The sequence below is a fragment of the Lissotriton vulgaris genome, chromosome 7 (genome assembly GCF_964263255.1).
Source record: "Lissotriton vulgaris chromosome 7, aLisVul1.2, whole genome shotgun sequence".
Lineage (NCBI taxonomy): Eukaryota > Metazoa > Chordata > Amphibia > Caudata > Salamandridae > Lissotriton > Lissotriton vulgaris.
This window is the reverse complement of record NC_141695.1, coordinates 679,706,693-679,728,377: the sequence shown is the minus strand read 5'-3', so window position 1 is coordinate 679,728,377 and position 21,685 is coordinate 679,706,693. Positions and strand designations below refer to the sequence as shown.

The window sequence follows — 21,685 nt, the reverse complement described above, 5'->3', positions numbered from 1 at the left end:
TGATATTGTTACTACCTATTCAGTAGGATAATTATGTCAGAAATGGTTGGAACATTCCACACTGTCTGCTGTGAACAACATCTTTTTCTTCTGTCCAAAGACATGGATTTGTCAGATAATCTTTTCGGTCCCAAATCTCTATTTTATAAAAGATGTATTTATGCTACCTATAATGAAATTTGGAAACTGTCCCAAATGGAAGCTGCCGCACGTTTAAGACAAATTGGCCAAGATACTTATAATTAAGTGTTAATGTTGTTGATAATTGTATTAATACACTGTCTTCTCATATTTACAATTTGAATAGCATTGTATCATCTGTTATTGATATTCATCAAAGTGATCTGTCAACATTGTATCAGCAAAGTCCGCTTAGATCTATGCAGTTTACCTGGACACTTCAAACACTTAAGAATGGGCGTGTACCATGGCGCTATCTGAATTCCAGTAGCTTATTTTTACCTCCCAATCTAACATGCAAAGAACAACTAATGGCAATGAAAGATGCAACTTACACAGTGCTGCTGTTAGTGAAGTTAGAACAACTTCCATTCAACTTTAGCTGTGTGGTCAATACAGAGCGTTATGTCCTTACCTACTTCGACATTTCTTTTTGCAGCTTGCATGAAACATTTTCCTGTTGGTAGATATGAACCCCTCGGAAGCAGCTACATTCAGGTGTTGTGGTCAGTTCCCTTCTCCTGTCGTTTTGAACGTGCCAATAAGGACGTTTTACTTACTGGAGAGGAATGCTACTCTTCTGTCAGACATTAAATCGTTTACAAACATGTTAAAATCTGCGGCCCATGTAATGCCTCAGTGCCATATTGGGACTGTTATTTCAAAGGAATACCAGTTCCCGCAATTCTTCCACTTATTACGGTCATTTCAAATGGAAGTTATTTACTGTGTAGTGTTAAAGATTGTTGCGGTATGTGAGCGGGAGTTCCCTACATTTTGTCGTTTTGCCAGCTCGTCACTTGTTGCAATAACATCCTATTCTCCTCCTATGCATGGGGTTGTAAATGGCTCATTGTGGCCTTTAATTTCAACTTTGAAGGCAGATTTCAACAATCTAAACAGACTCAAAGCACTACTGTTTTCAAAAAGAGGTAGCAACCACATCTGCTTGCAAAACCTTCGAACTGCAGGTTTCTGGAACTTTTAGTAAAATAATAATTGTTAAACACCAATCCTCCCCTGCATTTTGGGGAATTAGTGTCCCAAATTTTTAAGGTTTCTAGCACTGCAGGGCTCACACACTTTTTTTTAAAGTTGTCGACTCCCGCCTTGTCAGTTCCTTCCAAAGTGTCTTTGGAATAATGCCGGCTTTCGTTTATTCCATTTGTATCTAGTATATTCGAAGCATTTCTGTTGCCGTTATTCCTCATTTGCAGCATACTCCTCCTATTTCTGCTTCTTCGCAATGGATGTTACTTTTGTGAGCCCTCTGGAGCTACAACCGCTCCAACACTATCGAGAGTACATGCCTCAGATTTTTCGGATATTTTTACTACAATAGCTGGATCTTGATTGGGCCTTAACATTCCTTCCTGCTTTACCTGCATACAGCCCATGTTCCTCTGCCTCTGGTGCACCTTTGAATGGCAACTGGATAGTTGCCTGGTTAAGTTGAAACCTGCTACCTTGGCCATTGAACTCCTAAAGCGTCCCTTAGCGACCCCTGTTCAGGACTGCCCCTTAGGTTTTTAACTTCTCCACAATGTAAGATTTGAAGCACTTGCCTTTGAGGAATATAATGCATCGCCACATGGATCACGGAATACAGGCTCTACTAACACGGATGCAGCTTGCCCGGTGGCTATAGGTGCTTAGATAGTCACCGGACAAGCTGCATCTATGTTAGTAGAGCCTGTATTCCGTGATCCATGTGGCGATGCACATATTTCCTCGAAGGCGAGTGTTCCGAGGATCATGTCTGTTCTTTGGAACTTGTGACTTGGGCTGTTAACCAATCATCTTTTGCAGAGTTTGATCCCTTTATGGAGTCCCTGGCCTTTGAATTTGCGGGACACACAATGGATTCCTCTGATGCATCATAATTTGACTATATTTTCTAAATTAACAACTTTTTCTTAAATATTCTAAGTATAATTGTATGGATCAAGCTTTGAGTTTATCTTTCTACTCCATTTATATTTAGTGCTTTTCAAGCTGTTATCTTGACCAAAGAGTGTTGTTTGTTTTTCATATGGTCCATTGTCGTTTTCCCTATGCTAGCCTAATCATGCCGCTTTGGTTTTGCGCATGGTACTAAATTCGCGCTTGCCTTCGTGCCACATAATATTTGCACACGTAACCAGCACGCTTTTGGATTCCATTATTTTCCTGGGATTTAGTCTCAACAGCCTAGGTGAGGTCAAACAACATTACCCCATGTTGTTCTCTCTTGTCAGACACTAGAACCTAGACATACTAAAGGAATGGAGCCGCTGGTTTTTTAATACATATCTTGTCATTTAACTGAGGAAATTTTTCTGGAAAAACACACAAAGCGAAGGTCCAGATACAAGAGTGCTGCACCAGCTGAGATGTAGAGCATCCACCTATGTTTGCTAAGGTATGGGGTCCGCCACTAAACCCAGAGGTCTTTAATATATAACCACGTAGCTTCAGTAGTACGGTAGGGGTTAGGCAAATCTGTCAGGTAACATGACAGGGCTTCTTATGGTATATTTTTCATTAACCATGCTGATATCATCAACCTGTATTTGCTTTCTAATTGTAGTGCAATTATTGCATCTTAGAGCGCGATAGTTTAAATAAATATTATACATTTTTTTTCATGTCTTTTTTTATCTTATTGTGGACAAGAATGAGTGAGAGAGTTAAAGGGTGTCTACTGTTACCTCTTACTGTTACTGTTCCCTGAGAGGAGACAAATCACTTGTCTCTATGGAAAGGTTAGGCACTATAGCTAGGCGGACTTGGGCTCATAGATTCTGACGTGGTATGTGACTCAGTCCCTACAGGCTCATGTTCTGTGGTCCCAAGCATAGTTCTGTTCCTGAGGAGAATCCCTGCAACAGTGTGGTGCTCCTTTGACATGCATGGATGAGATTTAGAAGGCTCTCTGGGTATGTGCTGGCATCCCTTATAGATGGGCCTTTCGGTGAATCTTACCTGTTTGGTGAGAAGGCTGATTCTGCCCTGGAACTCTTCGAAGAGAGCAGGCCATAGGGCGTTCTTTGGGCTTCTCAACCCCTGTCGCTCAGTTACCTCAGCAATTCTGTCCCTTTCCGGATTATCTACTCCACCGCCTTCGCATACAGGCAGCACCAGTCCCCCCGCAACTCTGTGCCACCACAGCAGATCTTTCCATTCCTTTCGGGTATGGGGTTCACAGAGCCAGCATACATATCACCTCTGCACCACAAGCTTCCCAGCTGCTTCAGTTTGCCCTTGTTGATACACACCACTGTTTGAGACCGGATTAAACGTTTTCACCTAGGGTGGCCTCCAGATCGTCCAGCAAGATGATGCCTTCTCTTTTCTATCAGATCAACCACACCTACCTCTCACATCAGAGTAGCTTCCAGAGGAGCACCTTTCCTTCTTGCTGCAAGAGGTGCAGGCTCTACTGGCCAAAGGGGTCATCTATCACTCCGCCTGCTGAATACAGTATTTGTTGCTATGAATATCGAATTTCTGGTTCTTTACAGGACATATTTATGTCCTTTTTTTCTGAACCCCTTGACGTCCACCACTCCAGAGGATAGGCTTTTCATGAATGAGTGTCTTGACCGAGGTCTTGTGAGAACTAAAGAGTGGCAGAACATTTTTGTGTTTCTACTAATACATTGGTCAAACTTATGAGTGTTGATTTGCTTCTATTCCCTTGATAGTGATCTGCATCCAGGTTTTCGTTTTGCGATTTGTTGTAGCCATTCACAACATTTCTGCTATCTTCACAAATCCTTAAGAATCAATCTGCAAGGACCTCTTATGTTTTTGTCCGCATCTTTGATTCTGCACTGGTAAAGAAAGAATCGAAGAGCACTTTGTACTTTGGACTGGTCAGAAAGTCATTATCAGGTTCAACTCCATGATGAAGGAAGACTCTGTAAATCAAAGGTTGGTGAACAAGACAAGAGACCGCCCTAATTGCGGCCTCAGACAACATCAGGACCTTCCGGGACAGGGAAGAGACCGCCGCCCTGATCCTCCTCACGTCTACCTCTCATCTTTTCCCTCCGCACCAAAAAAACATCTGTGGCTATCCACAAGAATCCTCTCTAAGCTCAACCCTTTTTAACACTTACATGGCACCTCTGGCAACCCTGGTCTAATCCCATGGCTTGAACATAAGCTTCTACACGGATGACACTTTTCTCATCCTCTCACCCTGCTCAGATCTGACGGATACTAGACTCAACTTCCAGAGGTGCATGACCAGCATTGCAAGCTAGATGTAAAATAGCTGCCTCAAACTCAACACAGACAAAACAGAAATACTCTTCTTCAGGAGCAACAACTCCCTGTGGTCAACGGAACTCCTGGTGGCCAATGCAGGAAACTTCTGAATCCTGCTCAAAAGTAAACTCTCAATGAGGAAGCAGTTCAATGCTGTCTTATGCTCCTGCTTTCTTACCCTCCCCCTGCTCATAAAAATCTTCAAATGGCTCACCCTTTACATCAGACGCACGCACCCAGGCCCTTGTCACCAGCAGCTTGGACAAGGGCAACTCCTGCTACTTGGAAATTACTTGTAAACTACTAAACAGACTCCAGACCATCCACAACTCCGTAACCAGGTGTCTCCTCTACCTCCAAAGGCAGACCCACACCTACCTCAAAGCTCTACACTGACTCCCCATCTGCAAACCATGCCAGTTCAAACTGATCACCAACACCTACAAATCCCTTCACTACAAAGTCCCTGACTATCTCACCCACAAGGTGAACTTCCACCAACCTTCGTTCCTCATCCATCGCCTTCTGTCACCTGGCAACCAAGTCCTGGAACTTGCTCCACCTCTGCTCATCACCCACCCTGCAGGAATTCAGGAAGGATCTGAAGACCTGGCTCTTCGATGAATCCATCCCAGCATCTCCTCAGTCGGAAACAGTCCAGAGGGACTCAGTCGGGACAACCATTGCAATTGGACAGCAAAGCTGCTTGCAAGGATTATGTATATATATTTTTAATTTTTTTTTATCCAGACGCACTGCTTTGATGTGACAGCGGCGTGGCAGGTGCTGCATCGATTCCACAGCTGCTGACCAGGCTCTGCTTTGGAATCTGAGCGGGTGTAACGGACATCGGTGATTTGGTGCTCTGGACTCCAGCTGTGGGGATTTTCTGACATGCTGCAACAGCAAGCTGGGGCACGTGGTGTAAGCTATGTTCAATGCGCCAATCGAGAACCACGCTTTGATGCCGGCAGCGGCGATACGTCGAGAAAACAGGTGCTGGGAGTCGATGCGTGGATTTTCTCTTTAGATCACCTGGTGACACTTCCAAGGGCCAGGAACTGGATTTGGCATTGCTTGGCAAGTCAGGACTCTTAGCAGCAGAGCCTATCAAAGTCCTTGGAAGCAAGATGTAGAAAGCAAAATCCAGTCCTTTCACTCCCAGAACAGATGCAGCAAGCAGCAGGCTAGCACAGCAAAGCAATAGGCAGACTGGCAGTTCCTCCTACAGCATCTAGATCTTCTTTCTGGCAGAATGTCCTCAGTCTGGAAGGTTTCTGATTTTGGGGTGTCAGAGGTCCAATACTTATGCCCTTTTCTGCCCTTGAAAAAGCCAAGGATAGTCTTTGAAGTGCACAAGACCTTGCCTTTCCTTGACCTGGCTCCAGACACGCTACAAGGTGGTGGAGACTGCTTTGTTTGAGGAAAGACACAGCCCTACTCGGGTGTCAGTGACAACTCCTCCCACCACTCTAGCTCAGGAAGGTTCATCAGCCTAGTGATGGGCCATCAGGATATGTAAAGCACACCTCCTCTCCCTTTGTGTGACTGTGTAAAGTGAATGCAGAAGAGCCCGACTGCCAGCCACCCAAGACGTGTATTATACAGACAGGCAGAGACACAGAATGGTTAAGAAGGAAAATGCCTACATTGGCAAGACTAATAAAGGAGTGAGACAACAATTCATTCAGCATAATGAAAATTTGCCTAGCCTTGGTGCTGGTAGGTTTCAGTTCTATTCAGGACATGGAGGCGAGGATTATGCCTTTTTCCTTCGCTTTATTTGTACAGCAGCAAAGCAAAAAACATCACAAACGACATTTCCCTTGAACACTAGGGAAATCAAAGTATTAACACGAGTCCTTCCTCTCTGTCCGCACTCCGACCAGCCACCATAGTCCATCTTCCTCTTTTTTTGCGCGAAACACATCCTGTCGTATTTCAAACATCCTGTTTGTTACTGTCATTTCCTACAAAAGAGGTAGTGTCAGAGGCGGAACCGAAATTCAATGTAACCTATCACATGGAAAACGTTTATTGTGTAACAGCATCAACTCATGTCTAAACTGAGAGAAGCCCATGAATAGATTACTTACAGTCATATGGGGAGGGTCCACTTCTCTGAAGTCATTGGGCGTGATAATCCTCGCCTCCGTGTCCTTAATAGAATTGAAACTTAGCAGCATGAAGGCTAGGCAAATTTTCATTCTATGTCAGGACAGGAGGCTTCGGATTATGCCAGTTCAAAGCTTGTCGACAACTAGCCTTGCTACCTCAAGCACAGGTTTTAAATAAAACCTCTTAAAGGTGGAATCTGAGGACCAGTCTGCCGCACGCATCCGATTTTCCAGTCACACCCCTAGGGCAAAAGCTTTAAAGGCTATTGCACCTCTTGCTTAAGGAGCACCAAACAGCTTATTATCGATCCCCGCCTCCTGCATTACCCAATGCACCCATCTGGCGATGGTCGGGGATAAGACTGCTTACATGACGAAATGAGCAGTTGTCTTTCGCCTGGAGGGTGAGATTCATCAGTTATCCCTTCATAGGCACGGAGGCACTGCACAACACACAGTTTAGGGGAGTCTGGAAAAGCCGGGTATGAAATAACTCTTGTATTAGACTTACTTCTTCTACTTACTGTGAAAGATACCCCTTCCGGTGAATAGACTCTGGCAGAAATGTCCAAGGTTCTTACGGGAAACCAGACATAACATTGCCAACTTGGCTGTCACGTCTGTACGAGAGAGAAACCTATTCGGTTGCCAAGACAGAAAAAGGTTCAAAGCTGTTCCGGGGTAAGCGAAAGACTAATCCCCCTAAGGAGCAGACACACCAGGGGATGTTTGCCGACAGGGGAGCCCTGTACCACCATGCGACCGACGGAGATCGCTAAACGGAAGGTGTTAATTGACCGATAGGCCAGACCATCCTCTGCCAAACTCGCCCAAAAATTAAGGACATGGACTACATCTGCCCCCACGGGATCAACACCCCGTCGCACACACCAACGACGCCATCGCTGCCAGGCTGATCTAGATCTCCTGGTCGTGCTATCTGCTCACTCTTTGGAGATCAAGTCTTCCGCTTTTCCCGAAAGGCCTGGGAGCGTCCAGCGATGCCGGAGATCTTCCAGGCCATCAATCTCAGCGTTTCTTCTAGGACTAGTCGATAGGGAACAAGGTCGGGATTGAGAAGAATGTGACGAGAGTGGGGAGAAGGATTGGAAAATCCCAAGGAAGTTCCAGTAGAACCGGAAACCAAACTTGAGATCTCCACCATGTCGTGATCAAGACCATCTCCGTCTGCTGGCGTTGCAGCAGTGCTGACACTCGCGTGATCATGGAGAACGGAGCGAATGCATTGCCCTGCCAGTCCTGGAGGAAAGCATCAGTCGCTTCCGCCAGAGAATCCAGGCGCCAGCTGAAAAACCTTGGTGACTGATGATCCAGACCTGACACAGAGTTGCTGAGAAGGGGCCCCACTTCCCCAACAGTAGGGCAAAAACCAGAGGATCCAGTTTCCAAACACAGGCATCCAGTAAGTGACTGGTGTGCCAACTAACCACCTAATTCTCGCGCCCCAGCAGGTACTCCGCTGTTACCGAAACATGGCTGTCCAGGCAAAAGTGCACAAAATCCTTGGCTAGGTCAGTCAGCATCTTGGACCTGGTACCCCCCAGGTGGTTGATGTACCGGACCGCCGAGACGTTGTCCATCCTGAGGAGGACACACAACTGCACTCTGTCCTTCGTCCAGCATTGAACTGCAAAGGAACCTGGTAGTAACTCCAAGCAGTTGATGTTCAGCGACTGTTCGTGAGTGGATCAGGCGCCACCTGTGGAAAACTCTCTGCACCTGGCCACCCCACCCAGATCAACTGGCGCCTGACTCGATAATTATATCTAGGGCTAAGCCGAAAATCGCACGGCTGTTCCAGGCCACCATTGCATCTCGTTCCTCACTTCGTCCGTTAGCAGAATCAACTGTGAGTACGTCAAGCCCTGTCTGAGGTGATAACGCCTTCAGGCTCTGCTTGGCCCGATAATGCAAGGGCCCTAGGAATATGACCTGAATCGATGAGGCCGACCAAGCACACCAACTGTCGTAAAGAAATCTGCGGTTTCATCCAGGTCAGACGTAGCTCGCTTCTGATCTTTGCCATCTTTCTGACAAGAAGACTCGGAGTGGAAGACAGAGTCAATATTAAAACCCAAAAAGGTTGCGCATTGGACAGTAACCAGCAGGGACTTTTTCTCGTTTATAACAAACGCCAAACCTTGAAGGAGGTTGACCGCGGTCTGCAATTGGGTAGACAGGCGTTTGGGGCACTGGTCTAGAACCAACATGTTGTCCAAGTAAACTATCATCTGCACTCCCTGCGCCCGTAGGAACTCCACTACCGGGCGGAGGACCTTACCGAAGCACCACAGAGCTGAGGATAAATCGAAAGGGAGTGTGGTGAACTCGTAAATCTGCCCTTCCCACCTGAACTGCAGAAAACGCTGATGAGGGGGGAAAATATGCACCGTCCGGTAAGCGTCCTTCGGGTCGAGCCTGACGTTCCAATCGAGCGGACGCAAAATGTCTCGGAGGAGGTGGATGCCCTCCATTTTGAAGTGGGGGTATACCAGCCACTCGTGGAAGTCTTTTAAATTGATGACCGGACGTTGGCCTCCTTCGACCTTGTTGACTAAAAAGAGATTGCGGAGAAACCCACCTGGATGCTCTAGCCAGTAACAAATCGCCCCTTTTTGGAGGAGGGCGAAAACTTTGTCGCGCACCAACCATGCATCGCCCTGCAAGAAAGTAATGGGGCAGGGCGATATAGCTGACAGGGACGGCCATGAAACTCCAACTGGAAGCCCTGGACCGTCTGCAGCACCCAAGCATCGCTTGTGAGGGAAACCCATGCTGGGAAGAACTGTATCATTCCCCCCCCTTATGTAAGCTTGCTGATGGCAGCACACTCACCTCGTCCAGCACCTTATTGCTGGCCTCTGTGGCTTCCACGACCACGGAACTTCTGCCCCCTCATCTGATAGAAGTTATTGAAGCAGGTTTTATCCTGGAATTGCCCGCGACCGGAGCCCCTGCCACATTCGGCCCTCTCAAAAACCCAAGGGGTAAACACTTTTCTAATGTTGGATTGCGCCCCGGTCAAGGGAGGTGAAAGTTGCACGAACTTCCCAATCTCCTGGACGAAGGGATCCCCAAACAGGTCCCCCTGGGCTACAGCACATGCCTCCGAGGAGGCGAGGTCACCCAACTTGGGGTCTATCTTAATAAGGAGTGACCTCCGTCTCTCTGAGGAGAGCGCGCAGTTTGCGTTCCCAATGAACACTATCACACGCTGCGCCCAATTGAAGAGAACCTCCAGGGAGATTGGGGCCCCTGACACCTTGGCCTCCTCAGCCATGTCCAATATCTTGGTGACAGGTCCTACTGCATTTAGCAATTTATCTTGACAGGTGTGCCAAGAACGGTCGATATCCATCTTGAGGTCCCTAATAACCTTCGCAAAAATAGTCACCATTTACGGGTCGATGTCCGGGTCAACGCAATCTTCCCTTCCAAGGTGGGGCAGGGACATTCAAGCCGGAGGCGGCTGCAAGCATCTTTATCCATGGGCTTACGTAGACGACTCGCTCGATTGTGGGCCACCTTGTCCCCAGGGACCCAGTCTGAAGACCTTGAATGGACAATATCATCCAGGTCCAACATGTCAGAGGACCCAGCTGGGACCAAGAAGAAGACGCCTCCTCATCCATGTCAGGGGAGTCCCCATTGTCAAGGATCAGGAGAGGTGGTCTGTGGGGTAGGTGGAATACCCTCAGCAGGTGGCAACTGGGCCAGATGAGGGGCCTCCTGTGCCAAAAAGGTGCTCTTTAAGCGCACAAATGCATCTTTATCAAAACCTTCGGTACAGGGCTTCTTGCTAGGTGGAGAAGAGGGAGGGGGTACAGGGGTGGGAGCAAGGGCAGGTATAAGGGCCGCCAACTTAACGTAAGCTTTATCCAAACGCGCTGACAGGAGCTTCTCAAGGGGCACCATGGCTTGATGTACAGCCTTATAGATCGAATCATCCACTGCCTATAAAAATCATCATCCCAGGTGGATTTAGTTTAGAGGGTCCTTCTCCTGGTACTGGTCGTGCTCCCCCTGCTGAGGTAAATTGGGTTCCGCAGGGACCCAGAAGCCTCAGGCAGCGCGCATGCAGTAGCACTAATAAAAAGCCTTGAAAGGCACCAAATATGGAGCTGGAAGGTAGCCCAGGCGAATGTAGGTGACCAAAGGTGCACGATAGACGGGCAGAGCACTGGGGACACTCCAGCCCTTTCTAGTCACAGGTCAAGCCACCAAGACCGTGTCCAACTGGTGCGAATTCCGACCCAGCAGGGTGGCAGAATAAGCGCTTACTGCAGACCCACAGAGGGCGTTCAGGAATGAAGTCTGGCAAAACCGACTCCTAAGGGTGTCACACCGGGTGGCAAGAGCAAGGTAACTCCCTGAAGGCAGCGCTCATCAGAAAACTCTGTGACCCGAGTTTTGAAACTCGCGCTGCCCACAGAGACGGACGTATGCCCCATTGCGGCGGGAGGACCACACTGCACCAGACTCTGGGCAAAAATCGCATTAGGCACGCTTTAAGCGTTCAGCGATTAACAGGCAATCTGTAAGGAGATAGAAAACATAAGTGCTATCAGCAAACACTAGGATTACACCATAAACCCCCAAAACACAGGAGATAAAGAAAAAAGTGACTTAACTTGCTGCTGAGCAGCTCAGGAAGAGGAAATAGCGTAGATGGACTATGGTGGCTGGTCGGAGTGCTAACAGAGAAGAAGGATTCCTGTTAAGGCTTTTTGATTTCCCAAGTGTTCATGGGAAATGTGGTTTGTGATGTTTTTTGAGTTGCTGCGGTAAAAATAAAGCTAAGGAAGAAGGCATAATCCGAAGCCTCCGGTCCTGACATAGAGTTGTTTTGATGCATGAATTCTAACAGCACCAATGATCAACCAGCGAACAAAATTTCCCTGGACAGTTGTAAGTGCTGTTTAAGCAGATCCCAGAGATGGAGATATTGACAACAAGCTAACGCGCAAAGAGGCGTATTTGAATACGGTATCAAGAGGTCTGAATTGAAATGTCTGAAACAAACAGATTGCCAAGCCCAGGTTCTCCTTTTAATTCACACTTGCTCTCTTGTGCCTTTAAAGTTCTTCAAAAGACATTGCTTCATTTTATTTATTTTGTTACACAATTTTTATTGAGTTTTCCAAAATAGCTTACAGTGACATAGTATTGTCCATTGGCACGGTTATGATAAATTTACATTGTAATTTAACCAGTCCATCAGGGGCTTGAGAGGGTACATTCTTAGTGAGATTAGCTATTCGTTTCCATGTTGTGTCCGTGCCATGTCGTGGTGTGTCTTCCTTTGGCTGTAATAGGAGTCCTGTTTCTTGTTCAGTGTCTGGTCTCGGTAACTACTGGCTTGCGTAACAAACTAGGGTGGGAAACTGGGGTAATTGCGGCAAGGTGAATGGGGTCATCTTCATCTGTGGACCTCCGGAAGTAGGAGAATTATGTTGTTGTGCGTACCTGGGAGGGGTGGAGCAAGGCTCTCCTGTAGCAAGGCGTTGACGGGTATGCGCGCTACTCGCCAATCTATTCCATCCCGTGGAGGCTATACCAGGTCATTAGTTATTAAAATATATTGCTTCATCCTCTGCAAGTTTTTGAAAAATTATACTGCTTCCCGGTCTGTGGTCAATTTCAGGTTATCAGAGTGTATAAAGTTTTTATACACTACATAATACACTTTGTGTTTATAAAGTTTTGAAAATTCAAAACAATGCCTCACTGTACAAAGAACATGTTAAAACAAACATCTTGAGCTTCTGCCAAGTCAAAAGAATCATGAATTGTATGCTAAGAAAGTTTTTGGTCACAATACACTACTTCTCCCAGTATTCTTGGGCAAGTCCAGCCACTGAGAGAAACGTCTAGTTTGAAAAAATATTTTTAGAAAAAAATGCACTAATCCTTGGCCGTCCTGGAGCTTTAGGAGTATGAGTTCATTGTTATGTTTCTATGCGCCTTTCTTAAAAATCAGCAAGGTTTAGTCAAGCTCATGCACGTTCTTGAAACATGTCAAACAAAATGTAACACTTGGAATGTATACGTCAAATATATAATGGAATTATATGTCAAAGGCGGATGCAAATAAATAGCAATAGCTGCACGAACGACAGTGTTACACTGTCTCTTGGCAACACGGTGCATCAAACATTATTAGCATGCCTAAACAGCCAGCCCCGAATGCTAGCATTTTTCCAAATTTTTCACTTTTTCATTGATTTTAAAAACATGCTTGAAAAAGCAACAAATAAATTAAGTCCATTCTGTTTTTTCCAGAAAGGAATCAGACTGGGCTCCTGAATCTAATGCCAAACACAAAAATCCCAGAAACTCAAAGATAAATTTGAAACTGAAGTATTGCAAACCATCACCAACATTGTGTTTCACTCCCAACTCACTCAAAAAAACGAATGTATTGAAGTTTATTCCTTTCCTTCTTTTCTGAAAATTACAAAAAATCCTTATAAGCTTCTCTTGCCCTCTTAATTTGGTGTACGAGTGTAAACCTCAATAACCCAAGGTACATTCATTTCTATAAGTAGTCTACAAGCAGCCTATTCAATTATTTGATATTGCATTGATGTTTATCCATGTGTCCCCTTACAGTACAAACGTTTCAAACCCGAGGCATTTGATTGATCATTCATTCAATGAGCTACAGTTAAGATGGACCTCAATTTGAGTCCTTGGCAATTTTCGTGCCCTATAGGTAAATCTATGATCCTGCTATAGTAAAGAAACTGGAATGTGCTGATCACTTAGGTTAAAAGTCTTTCCCCTTACCCTTATAGAACTCAACAAACCTTTGTCCTGAAGAGAACACGCAAAGACATCTTAGTTCGAAACATGTAGACCAGGATCAATGAGGGACCCCAGTTCAATGAGTATCAATATGGCTGTTTAAAATGTATTTGTTCAAAAGCAATTATTTGCAAGCCCTGAATAGATGCATCTGGACCCTCTTAATGTCCGAGCACCAAGAGCGTTTTCTGTGAAAGTATTGCTCTTGTTTTACAAGTTTAGGATTGGTGTAGACAGAATAAATACATAAGCTTGCTAAAATTGCTCATGATTTTTCACACATTGTTCACTGAACATCCATTGAATTGAATGTGGATTTTCTTTTCTTTCATTGCACTAATTGTGAAAGTTTGAAAAGTTTTTTCAAATACTACTAAAGTAATTTGAGGTCCTGTTTATTGAGTAAGATGTACCTCATGCACAAGTAAAGATGATTTTGAATCTCACAGCCAACTAATGTTGTATTGTGTTTACACTTTCTAAAAGTAGCATTTTCAAACACACAATTTAAAAAACAGCTTCTCCAAAAGATGCATTTTTAAATTGTGAGTTTAGAGACCCCAAACCTCTATCTGTTTCCAGTGGGGAATTACACTTAAAATATATTTCAAGGTAATCCCCATGTTACCCTACGGAGGAGATAATGACAAACAAGGTCTGAGACATGTTTGCAGGGCTACTCTTGTGGGTGGCACGATCAGTGCTACTGACCAACTAGTAGCATTTGATGTACACGCCCTGGGCACATCTGGTGCACTTTACTAGGGACCTATTAGTAAATCAATTATGCCAATTGTGGATAAACCAATCACCAATACAAATTATACAGAGAGCACTTGCACTTTAGCACTGGTCAGCATTGGAAAAGTTCCTAAAACAAGCAAAAACTAAATGCAACACACAGACAAAAACAGATGGTCAGAAGCAGAAAGGGGAACTCGCGCAAAAAGATGCCTGGTCTAACACTGGTGAATAATATTAGTTATCCAGTATTGGGATATCTTTCATAGATTCACATGCCTGAATCATTCCCCGTCGCCAAGGTGGGAGTCCCACTGTAAATTACAAAAGTATTTCCAAAGGTAAATAATAGTAGTAGACCCAAAGAAAAAGGTCTGAGGCCTAAATCTAATTTGCCGATCTACCTCATTATGGTAAAAGAACCAAAAGTCCGCTCCAACCAATCCGCTATCAGCACCCTCTAGAACACTCTCACCAGAGCCAGTTCTCCTCAAATTTTCAACGCACGTCGTGTGGAAGGGAGACTCCCTAAGCGCCACTCAGTTTTCTTCACTTCAACTCCATGATGTCTGACAAAAAAGCTTTATTCAAGCCCTGCAGAACTTGTGAGAAGAAGAGGGTCCATGTTGATGATCAGCATAAGGACTGAATCTACTGCCTCTATCCTAAACATGAGGCATAGGATTGCAAAATCTGCCATACCTTCCCTATTAAGACTCTTAGGGATAGGGAAGCAAGAGTGCTGTTGTGGCTCAAATCCTCTTCGGCTGAGGAGGATGACAGAGCCTCAACTTCCAGCAGGAGAGCTAGAACCCAGGACAGCTCTTCAAGTGAGGGAAGAAAACACCATAAATCTTCCCACTCTATTTCTGAGGAGTGGTGTGGCTCACTGGTTAGAGGCGGCAGACCTGGAAGCAGAGAACCGCCCGGGACCAGGGTTCAATTCCAGACGCGGCTGGGTCGTGGACCAGGGTCAGCGGACTCGATAATTCTCGCCTCTGTGCCTACTCTAACCAGGGATCACACTCGGCAACTCTGGGCATTAGCTTGCCTCATCTCTACAACGGCCCCCCACATTCGCCAGGGATGCCTGGTTTCACCTTGGAGATACCCAGAAGGGACCATCTCACAGGGATAGCCAGGATGGGTTCCCCAGCGGTCTACAGCGCCACGACGCCTCAGGGCAGCAGTGCGTTTTACAAGACACATACATTTACCTTTCACAGAGGTCTCCATATATTTCCTCTGGGTCAACGCTGTCTCCTCCATCCTCTGCTCTCAAGTCTCAAGGAGTCTAAGAAGGGGTCTACAAAAACTGTGCCTTTCAAAGTCTGTTAATTTGGCTTCTTCATCGACGGCTACAGTCTTTACGATGTCTATAACTTCTCCTATACTGTCTACGAGAATTACTATCCTTTCCAAGAAGACAGTCGTTAAGGAATCGTCTATGAAGACCTCATCGACTAAGTCACTCTCGACGTCCATAATGGTACCGTCGACGAAGCCTCCACCGTCGACGAAGGATTAATCGTTGACTAAGCTTAAGTTGGCTACTGCCCTGTCGACGATGTCACCGTCGACCGTCCCATCGACGATGACCCCTGCAGCTCAGTCAACGAAGAGCCCGTCGTCGAGGAGCCCGTCGACGCCTACTCAGTCGATGGTGTGCTTACCTGTTCAGTCTACGGCACCAGTTTTTACAGTCGCTCCTACTCATCAATGTATGTTTCATCTAGGTGTTATCAGCTCAAAACCTTTCAGATTCAGGAGTATAGCAAGATTTCCCCGCTTACTCCTTCACATCTCATAGAAACAAATGTGCAGGATGATGATGATTATGAGGGCGAAGAGGATGAGGGACCGTTTGGGATAGCTCGCCATCCTTCTGAGCTCCACGTCAAGTGTCAAGATGATGATGATGATGGTTACCAGGAACAATATTATCAGGAGGACATTATGGTTCCACACCATAGAGCTTATCATTGAGTCTCGCCAGAGTGAGATGAGCCACCTACCTCCTACTCTCATACAGGATCTGCAAGCCATGCTGGCGGACTACAGACAGAGGTTTCCCCCACAACAGGTTGTTCCAGCAAATCCTCCTCTACCTGAAGTGGTTCCTGATCCCTTACCTCAACCTGAGGTTCCTGCTTCAGCGCCTCAGCCTCCAGATCCTCTTCAAGGACAAGACACTACGTCCTCTGAAGAGGAATTTAAAGAGGGCGAACTTCCAGATACCCATAGTACTGATCCTTGGGACGTATACATTTATACTAATACCTTCAGTAGTAGGGGATCTCTGTGTATAGTCATAATCTAGTGAATAGTCCCGCCCATGTGCGTGGACCCAGGCAATCAAAAATAATCTCTTAAGTTGTCAAATCATGCAGGAACTGCAAAGACACTTGAGAGAATTTAAAGACAAATAATGCAGCCTATATCCACAGGCTACACTGTCCAGTACTTCAACTAGAAATTCCACCAAACAACACCACACACAACACAGCCTGCCCAGTTTCTACCATAGAGAAACTTGCCTCCACCAGTAAAAGACTCTGGAATGATAGAGAGGAAGGCATGGACAGACAAGCCCCATAGGCTGCCATTATGTGGCTTAAATAGGATACTGTGCCTTTAAGAGAACTTTCCAGAACTTTCTCCCAGTATCCCAGAATGCATAGCAGGTCCCTCTTACTTTCAGTTCTTTTTTTCGGCTCCTGCTAACAGGACCCTCGCATTGAGCTCTCCCTGGTTTCAAGGGTTTATTGGATTTTTGTCACTTTTTTGTATAAAAGTGTTTGAGTAGATCTTTCTTGGTGCTTCTCTTCTCTCCTGTGTGTTGGTTCAGGCTTCTTAGGGCTCTAAAATGCCTGGTCTTTTCGACAAATGCCCAGCATGTGGAAGGAAGGCCAAGAGTGATCCACACAACGTCTGCATCGTCTGTCTCCCTGACACACATGTCCCTGAAGACTGTGACATCTGCCAGCAGTTTTCAGCAAGGACCCTGAGGGACAGGCTGAAGATTAGGCTTCAAGGCCTTGAAGAAAGACGACTTCAGGCTGCAGGTGGGTCTGGGCAGGCTGGGAAGGTTCCCTCTGCCTCTGGGGGCTCACCAGAGGCAGGAAGGCCAGCAAACGGTCCCGGTCTCCGTCGGCGTCGATTGCATCGACGACGTCGAGAGGGATGACAACGGTGTGTTCCCCATCTCCCCGGGGCTCCAGGTCGAGACGGCGTGAAGATTCGACGTCGAAGGGCCTGGATAGGCTGCCGTCGAAACCACCGTCGACGGCATCTTCATAGTCATCGTCAACGTCGGAGTCGACCTATCGTCGTCGAAGACGGAGCGGCAAGGATCGGAGCTCGCCGTTGAGGCGACGCCGCCGATCGCCGTCGAGACAACGGTCGGCGTCGAGGGGCTCCTCGACGTCGAGGACCTCGAGAAGGAGGAATCTGCGCGCGCCGTCGAATGGAACGGTCGACATCGCGGAGGCTGCGTTCGACGTCGTGGAGGAAGAGATCAACGTCGCGGAGGCGGCGTTCGACACCGGAGTCGCGGAGGCGGCGTTCGACGCCGGAAAAGCGACGCTCGACGTCGAGAAGGAAGAGGTCGGCGTCTAGGAGTCGCTCCACCTCTCCTAAGCTGCGCAAGAGGAGTTCTGGCGCCAGAAGTCAGGCTGGATCTAGTGGAGGCCGCAAGAGGAAGCGATCGCCTGCTGAAGGGACTGGGTCACAGTCCCCTTCGCCGAAGGAGTCACCGGGCTCGGTGTACTCGGTGGTGTACACACCAACTCTGCCTAGGTCGCCCCCACCTCCTGTACCTAAGGAGGACCCTCCGACCAACCCTCCACTTCCGCCAGGCCGACCACTACCACCACTTCCACCGCATGGGCCTGCCCCTCGGTCAGTGATACCTCCGGTCCCTCCGCCGAGGTCGACGTCATTACCACCTCTGCCGACACCTCCTAAGGGGACTCCGAAACCTCGACCCCAGGAGGAACCGAGGAAGACGCCCCCACGGAAACCTGTGGAACGTCCACGGGTAGGGAGATCACGCACTCGCTCCAGGAGGAGGGAGCGCTCGCGCCAAAGGTCGTCCACGCGGTCGAGACACCGCCATAGGAGGCACAGATCTTGCTCTTGCACGAGGTCCTCAGGGACCAGGGACTACTCTCCGACCTTGTCTGGATCACCGGACACGAGGGTGTCTCCGATTGATGACCTGGTGGCGTTCCATGATGTTCTTTTGAGAGGCGCTGCAAAATTGGGCATATCTTTAACTGTGCCCACGCCTAAGACATCCGTCATTTTCGAGACACTGCACCAGAAACACCTGTCTCGTCCACTGCCGGGCCTGGAGGAACCGGCCATGGACCTTTTCCTCACCCCTGCAGTGACGAAGGTGGCCCCATCGAGATTGCTGAAAAAATACCGTGCTCCCGATTCGGACCCGGCCTTTCTAAGGGCGGAACCTTCTCCGGATTCTGTAATTGTGACGGCGGCCCGCAAACAACATGCCACCGCCCCGTCATCCACGGTTCCCCCGGATAAAGATTCTAGATGGATGGATTCAGCTGGAAGGAAAGTATGTGGAACATGGGCGACCTCTATGAAGGCTGCGAGTGCCACGGCTTTGTTGGGACGCTACGACCACGCCCTCTGGGACTCCCTCCAGCAGTTTGAGGAACACTTGCCTCGCGAGAAGCATGAAGACTTCCAGGAAGTGCTGAATGAAGGGATGCTGGTAGCGAATCAGAGTATCAGCGCTGCAGCAGACTCATCCCTATTAGCGGCACATGGTTTTTGCCATGGGGTTAATCAGCGACGTCACGCCTGGCTCCGCCTTACGTCATTAAAACCGGACACTCAGCAAAGGGTAGCCAACCTTCCTTTCTCTGGCGAGACCCTTTTTGGGAAGCATGCGGATGACGAAATGGCCCGCATGAAGGCGGAGGCCGAAACGCTCACGGCTGTGGGCCTGGAGAAGCCCAAAGAAGCGAAGAAATCGTACCGCCCATTCCAACGGCGGTTCGGTGGGCAGGGCAGAGGACGGGGCCAACCTTCGGGACAGTCGGCTCCAGCGACCAAAGGCCCGGCCGGGTCTAGGCCCTGAGCACTTACTTCCCCCGGATCTGTTACACACTCCGGTAGGGGGAAGCATTCCATTTTTTCTGGCAGAGTGGAGAAAAATTACTCAGGACAAGTGGGTGCTGAATATTGTTTGCAATGGATACAGTCTTTGGTTCACCAGCCCGCATCCAGCAATTCCACCGGTCCGCTCGCAGTTTCTGCTGCACGAGCTTCAGGCGGAGGCAGATATCCTGTTAAGGAAAAGGGCGATAGAAGACGTACCTCTGTCTCAGAGAGGAAGAGATCTGTACTCCTGGTTCTTCCTGGTTCGCAAGAAGGGCAAGAACGAGTTCAGGCCCATTCTGGACTTGCGACAGGCGAACAGATGGATTCGCAGGGGAAAGTTTTGCATGCTGTTGTTGCATCAGATTTATCCTCAGTTGCAACAGGGAGACTGGCTATGTTCTATAGACCTACAGGATGCATACTTCCATGTGCCCATTGCACACAAACACAGGAAGTTCCTGCGGTTCCAAGTCGGCGCCAATCATTATCAATACACAGTACTCCCATTCGGACTAAAGTCTGCGCCGAGAACGTTCTCGAAGTGCATGGCGGTGGTAGCACAACACCTACAGAAGAACAAGGTGTTTGTCTACCCGTACCTGGACGGTTGGTTGATCAAGGCATCCTCCGTCTCGGAAACGCGAGCACACTTCCAGAAGACGTGCGTTCTCTTGAACAAGCTGGGGTTGCACATCAACATGTCCAAGTCGGACCCGACTCCGGTCCAATGCATACTGTACTTGGGAGCCTCCATCAATACGCTGTCAGCAAGCGTGTCTCCTTCGGAAGAGCGACGATTATCACTCCTTCGGAAGGCTCAGGCTCTTATGACAACTCAATCTACAACAGTGAGTACGGTGTCTTCTCTACTGGGATCAATGGCCTTTTGTATCTTCCTGACACCACACGCACGGCTACACATGAGACCGCTGCAGGAGTGCTTGGAAGACCAGTGGGATTAGAGGAAAGGATCTTGGGACGACAAGATATGACTGTCTCTGCATGCTCTTCAGTCTCTGAAGTGGTGGTGTTCAGCGGAGAATCTCCTCAGAGGGGTCCCCTTCCACAAGGACATTCCCACGCAGACTGTCGTGACGGATGCTTCTCTCCTGGGATGGGGAGCGCATTCCGGGAACCTACAGATTCAAGGAACGTGGTCACCGATGGAGGCCACGTATCACATCAGTTTCCTGGAACTCAGAGCTGTTCACTTGGCACTGAAGGCCTTTCTTCCGTCCTTCCAGACCAACTCTCTGCTTGTACAGACGGACAATACCACCACGATGTATTACCTCAACAAGCAGTGGGGCTCGAGATCACGCACTCTGTCGCAGGAGGCGCAGACGATCTGGCACTGGCAGAGGACTGACGATAACGGCTACCCATCTGCCAGGTGTGCAGAATGTTCAGGCAGACTCACTGAGCAGACTGGTCCAGGAAAACCACGAGTGGGTCATAAACGACGAAGTACTAAGAGAGGTCTTCGCAAGGTGGGGAACTCCAGACGTAGATCTGTTCGCCACCGCCGAAAACAGCAAATGCCGAGACCTTACCTCCAGGTGAGGAAATGTAAATTTTATGGTCAAGTTGTGTTCCCTAGCGCGTACCCCACCGTCACCATGTACGAGTCAAAGTGCATGTAACTTCCCTCCTGTACCAGCTATGAAGACGCAAATACATTTGCGTCCAACGTCAACATGTCCTCTTTCAGACCCACCCTGAATGGGTTGGATAGCCCGTTCCTAAGTATGCTATGCCAACGTCTTTTTGTAGTATACTTCTTCGTTTTTCAGCTCTAGCTGAGTAGGCCCTGAATTTCTGCCACCGAGCCTCTTTTCTGGCTTCTGACTCCAAGGGCCTCTGCCCAGGCTGCCTCTGTACCCGTGAACTCTGACTTACTTTCAGCGCGGCCCCTCGCGCTCAGCTCAGCCTGCTGTCTGCCAAGATTGACTATAACCTTCGAGTTATCTGTTCCGCTCCCCGAAAATACATTCCTGCCTGCTAGCTTCAGTAAACATTCCCCTCAGCTGCAGAGCCAAAGGGCCGACCTGTCTCTATGCAACTAATTCAAGTAATTCATAGCCCTTGTTGCCATGCTCCCATGGAAGGCCCATGCCCCCACGCTTCTCATACAGACACTCAGGCGCTTATGCACGCACTCACAGTCAGTATAGAATAGCTTCTGCCCTCGAGACCTTTCCGCCCAGATAGCTTAGTTCCTAAACACCAGATATCAGATATGATAGAAGCACAAGTTGATCTGACATGCCAGACTTCTGTCTCTTTCCGTCGGTACAAATGTCAAGCCCCCTGCACCCTCCAGCTTCACGTCAATCACACGTCATGCAGCTGCGCGCGCATCCAAGCTTCCGATTTCTGCTGACATTGCAACATTTCTGTTAGTGCCACCCCTTTGTGACACCTACCTGTGA

The 21,685-nt window shown here is 47.9% G+C and overlaps 1 protein-coding gene across 1 annotated transcript in view; it reads left to right on the top strand.

Annotated features, from left to right (window-relative positions):
* Nucleotides 1-16,106, top strand: part of LOC147702234 (uncharacterized) — a 109,192-nt gene extending 93,086 nt beyond the window's left edge. The window contains exon 5 of the mRNA XM_086929408.1: nucleotides 15,857-16,106. Coding sequence (XP_086785534.1) covers nucleotides 15,857-16,106 — 250 coding nt within the window. The remainder of the gene's footprint in view (nucleotides 1-15,856) is intronic.
* Nucleotides 16,107-21,685: the final 5,579 nt, after the last annotated feature.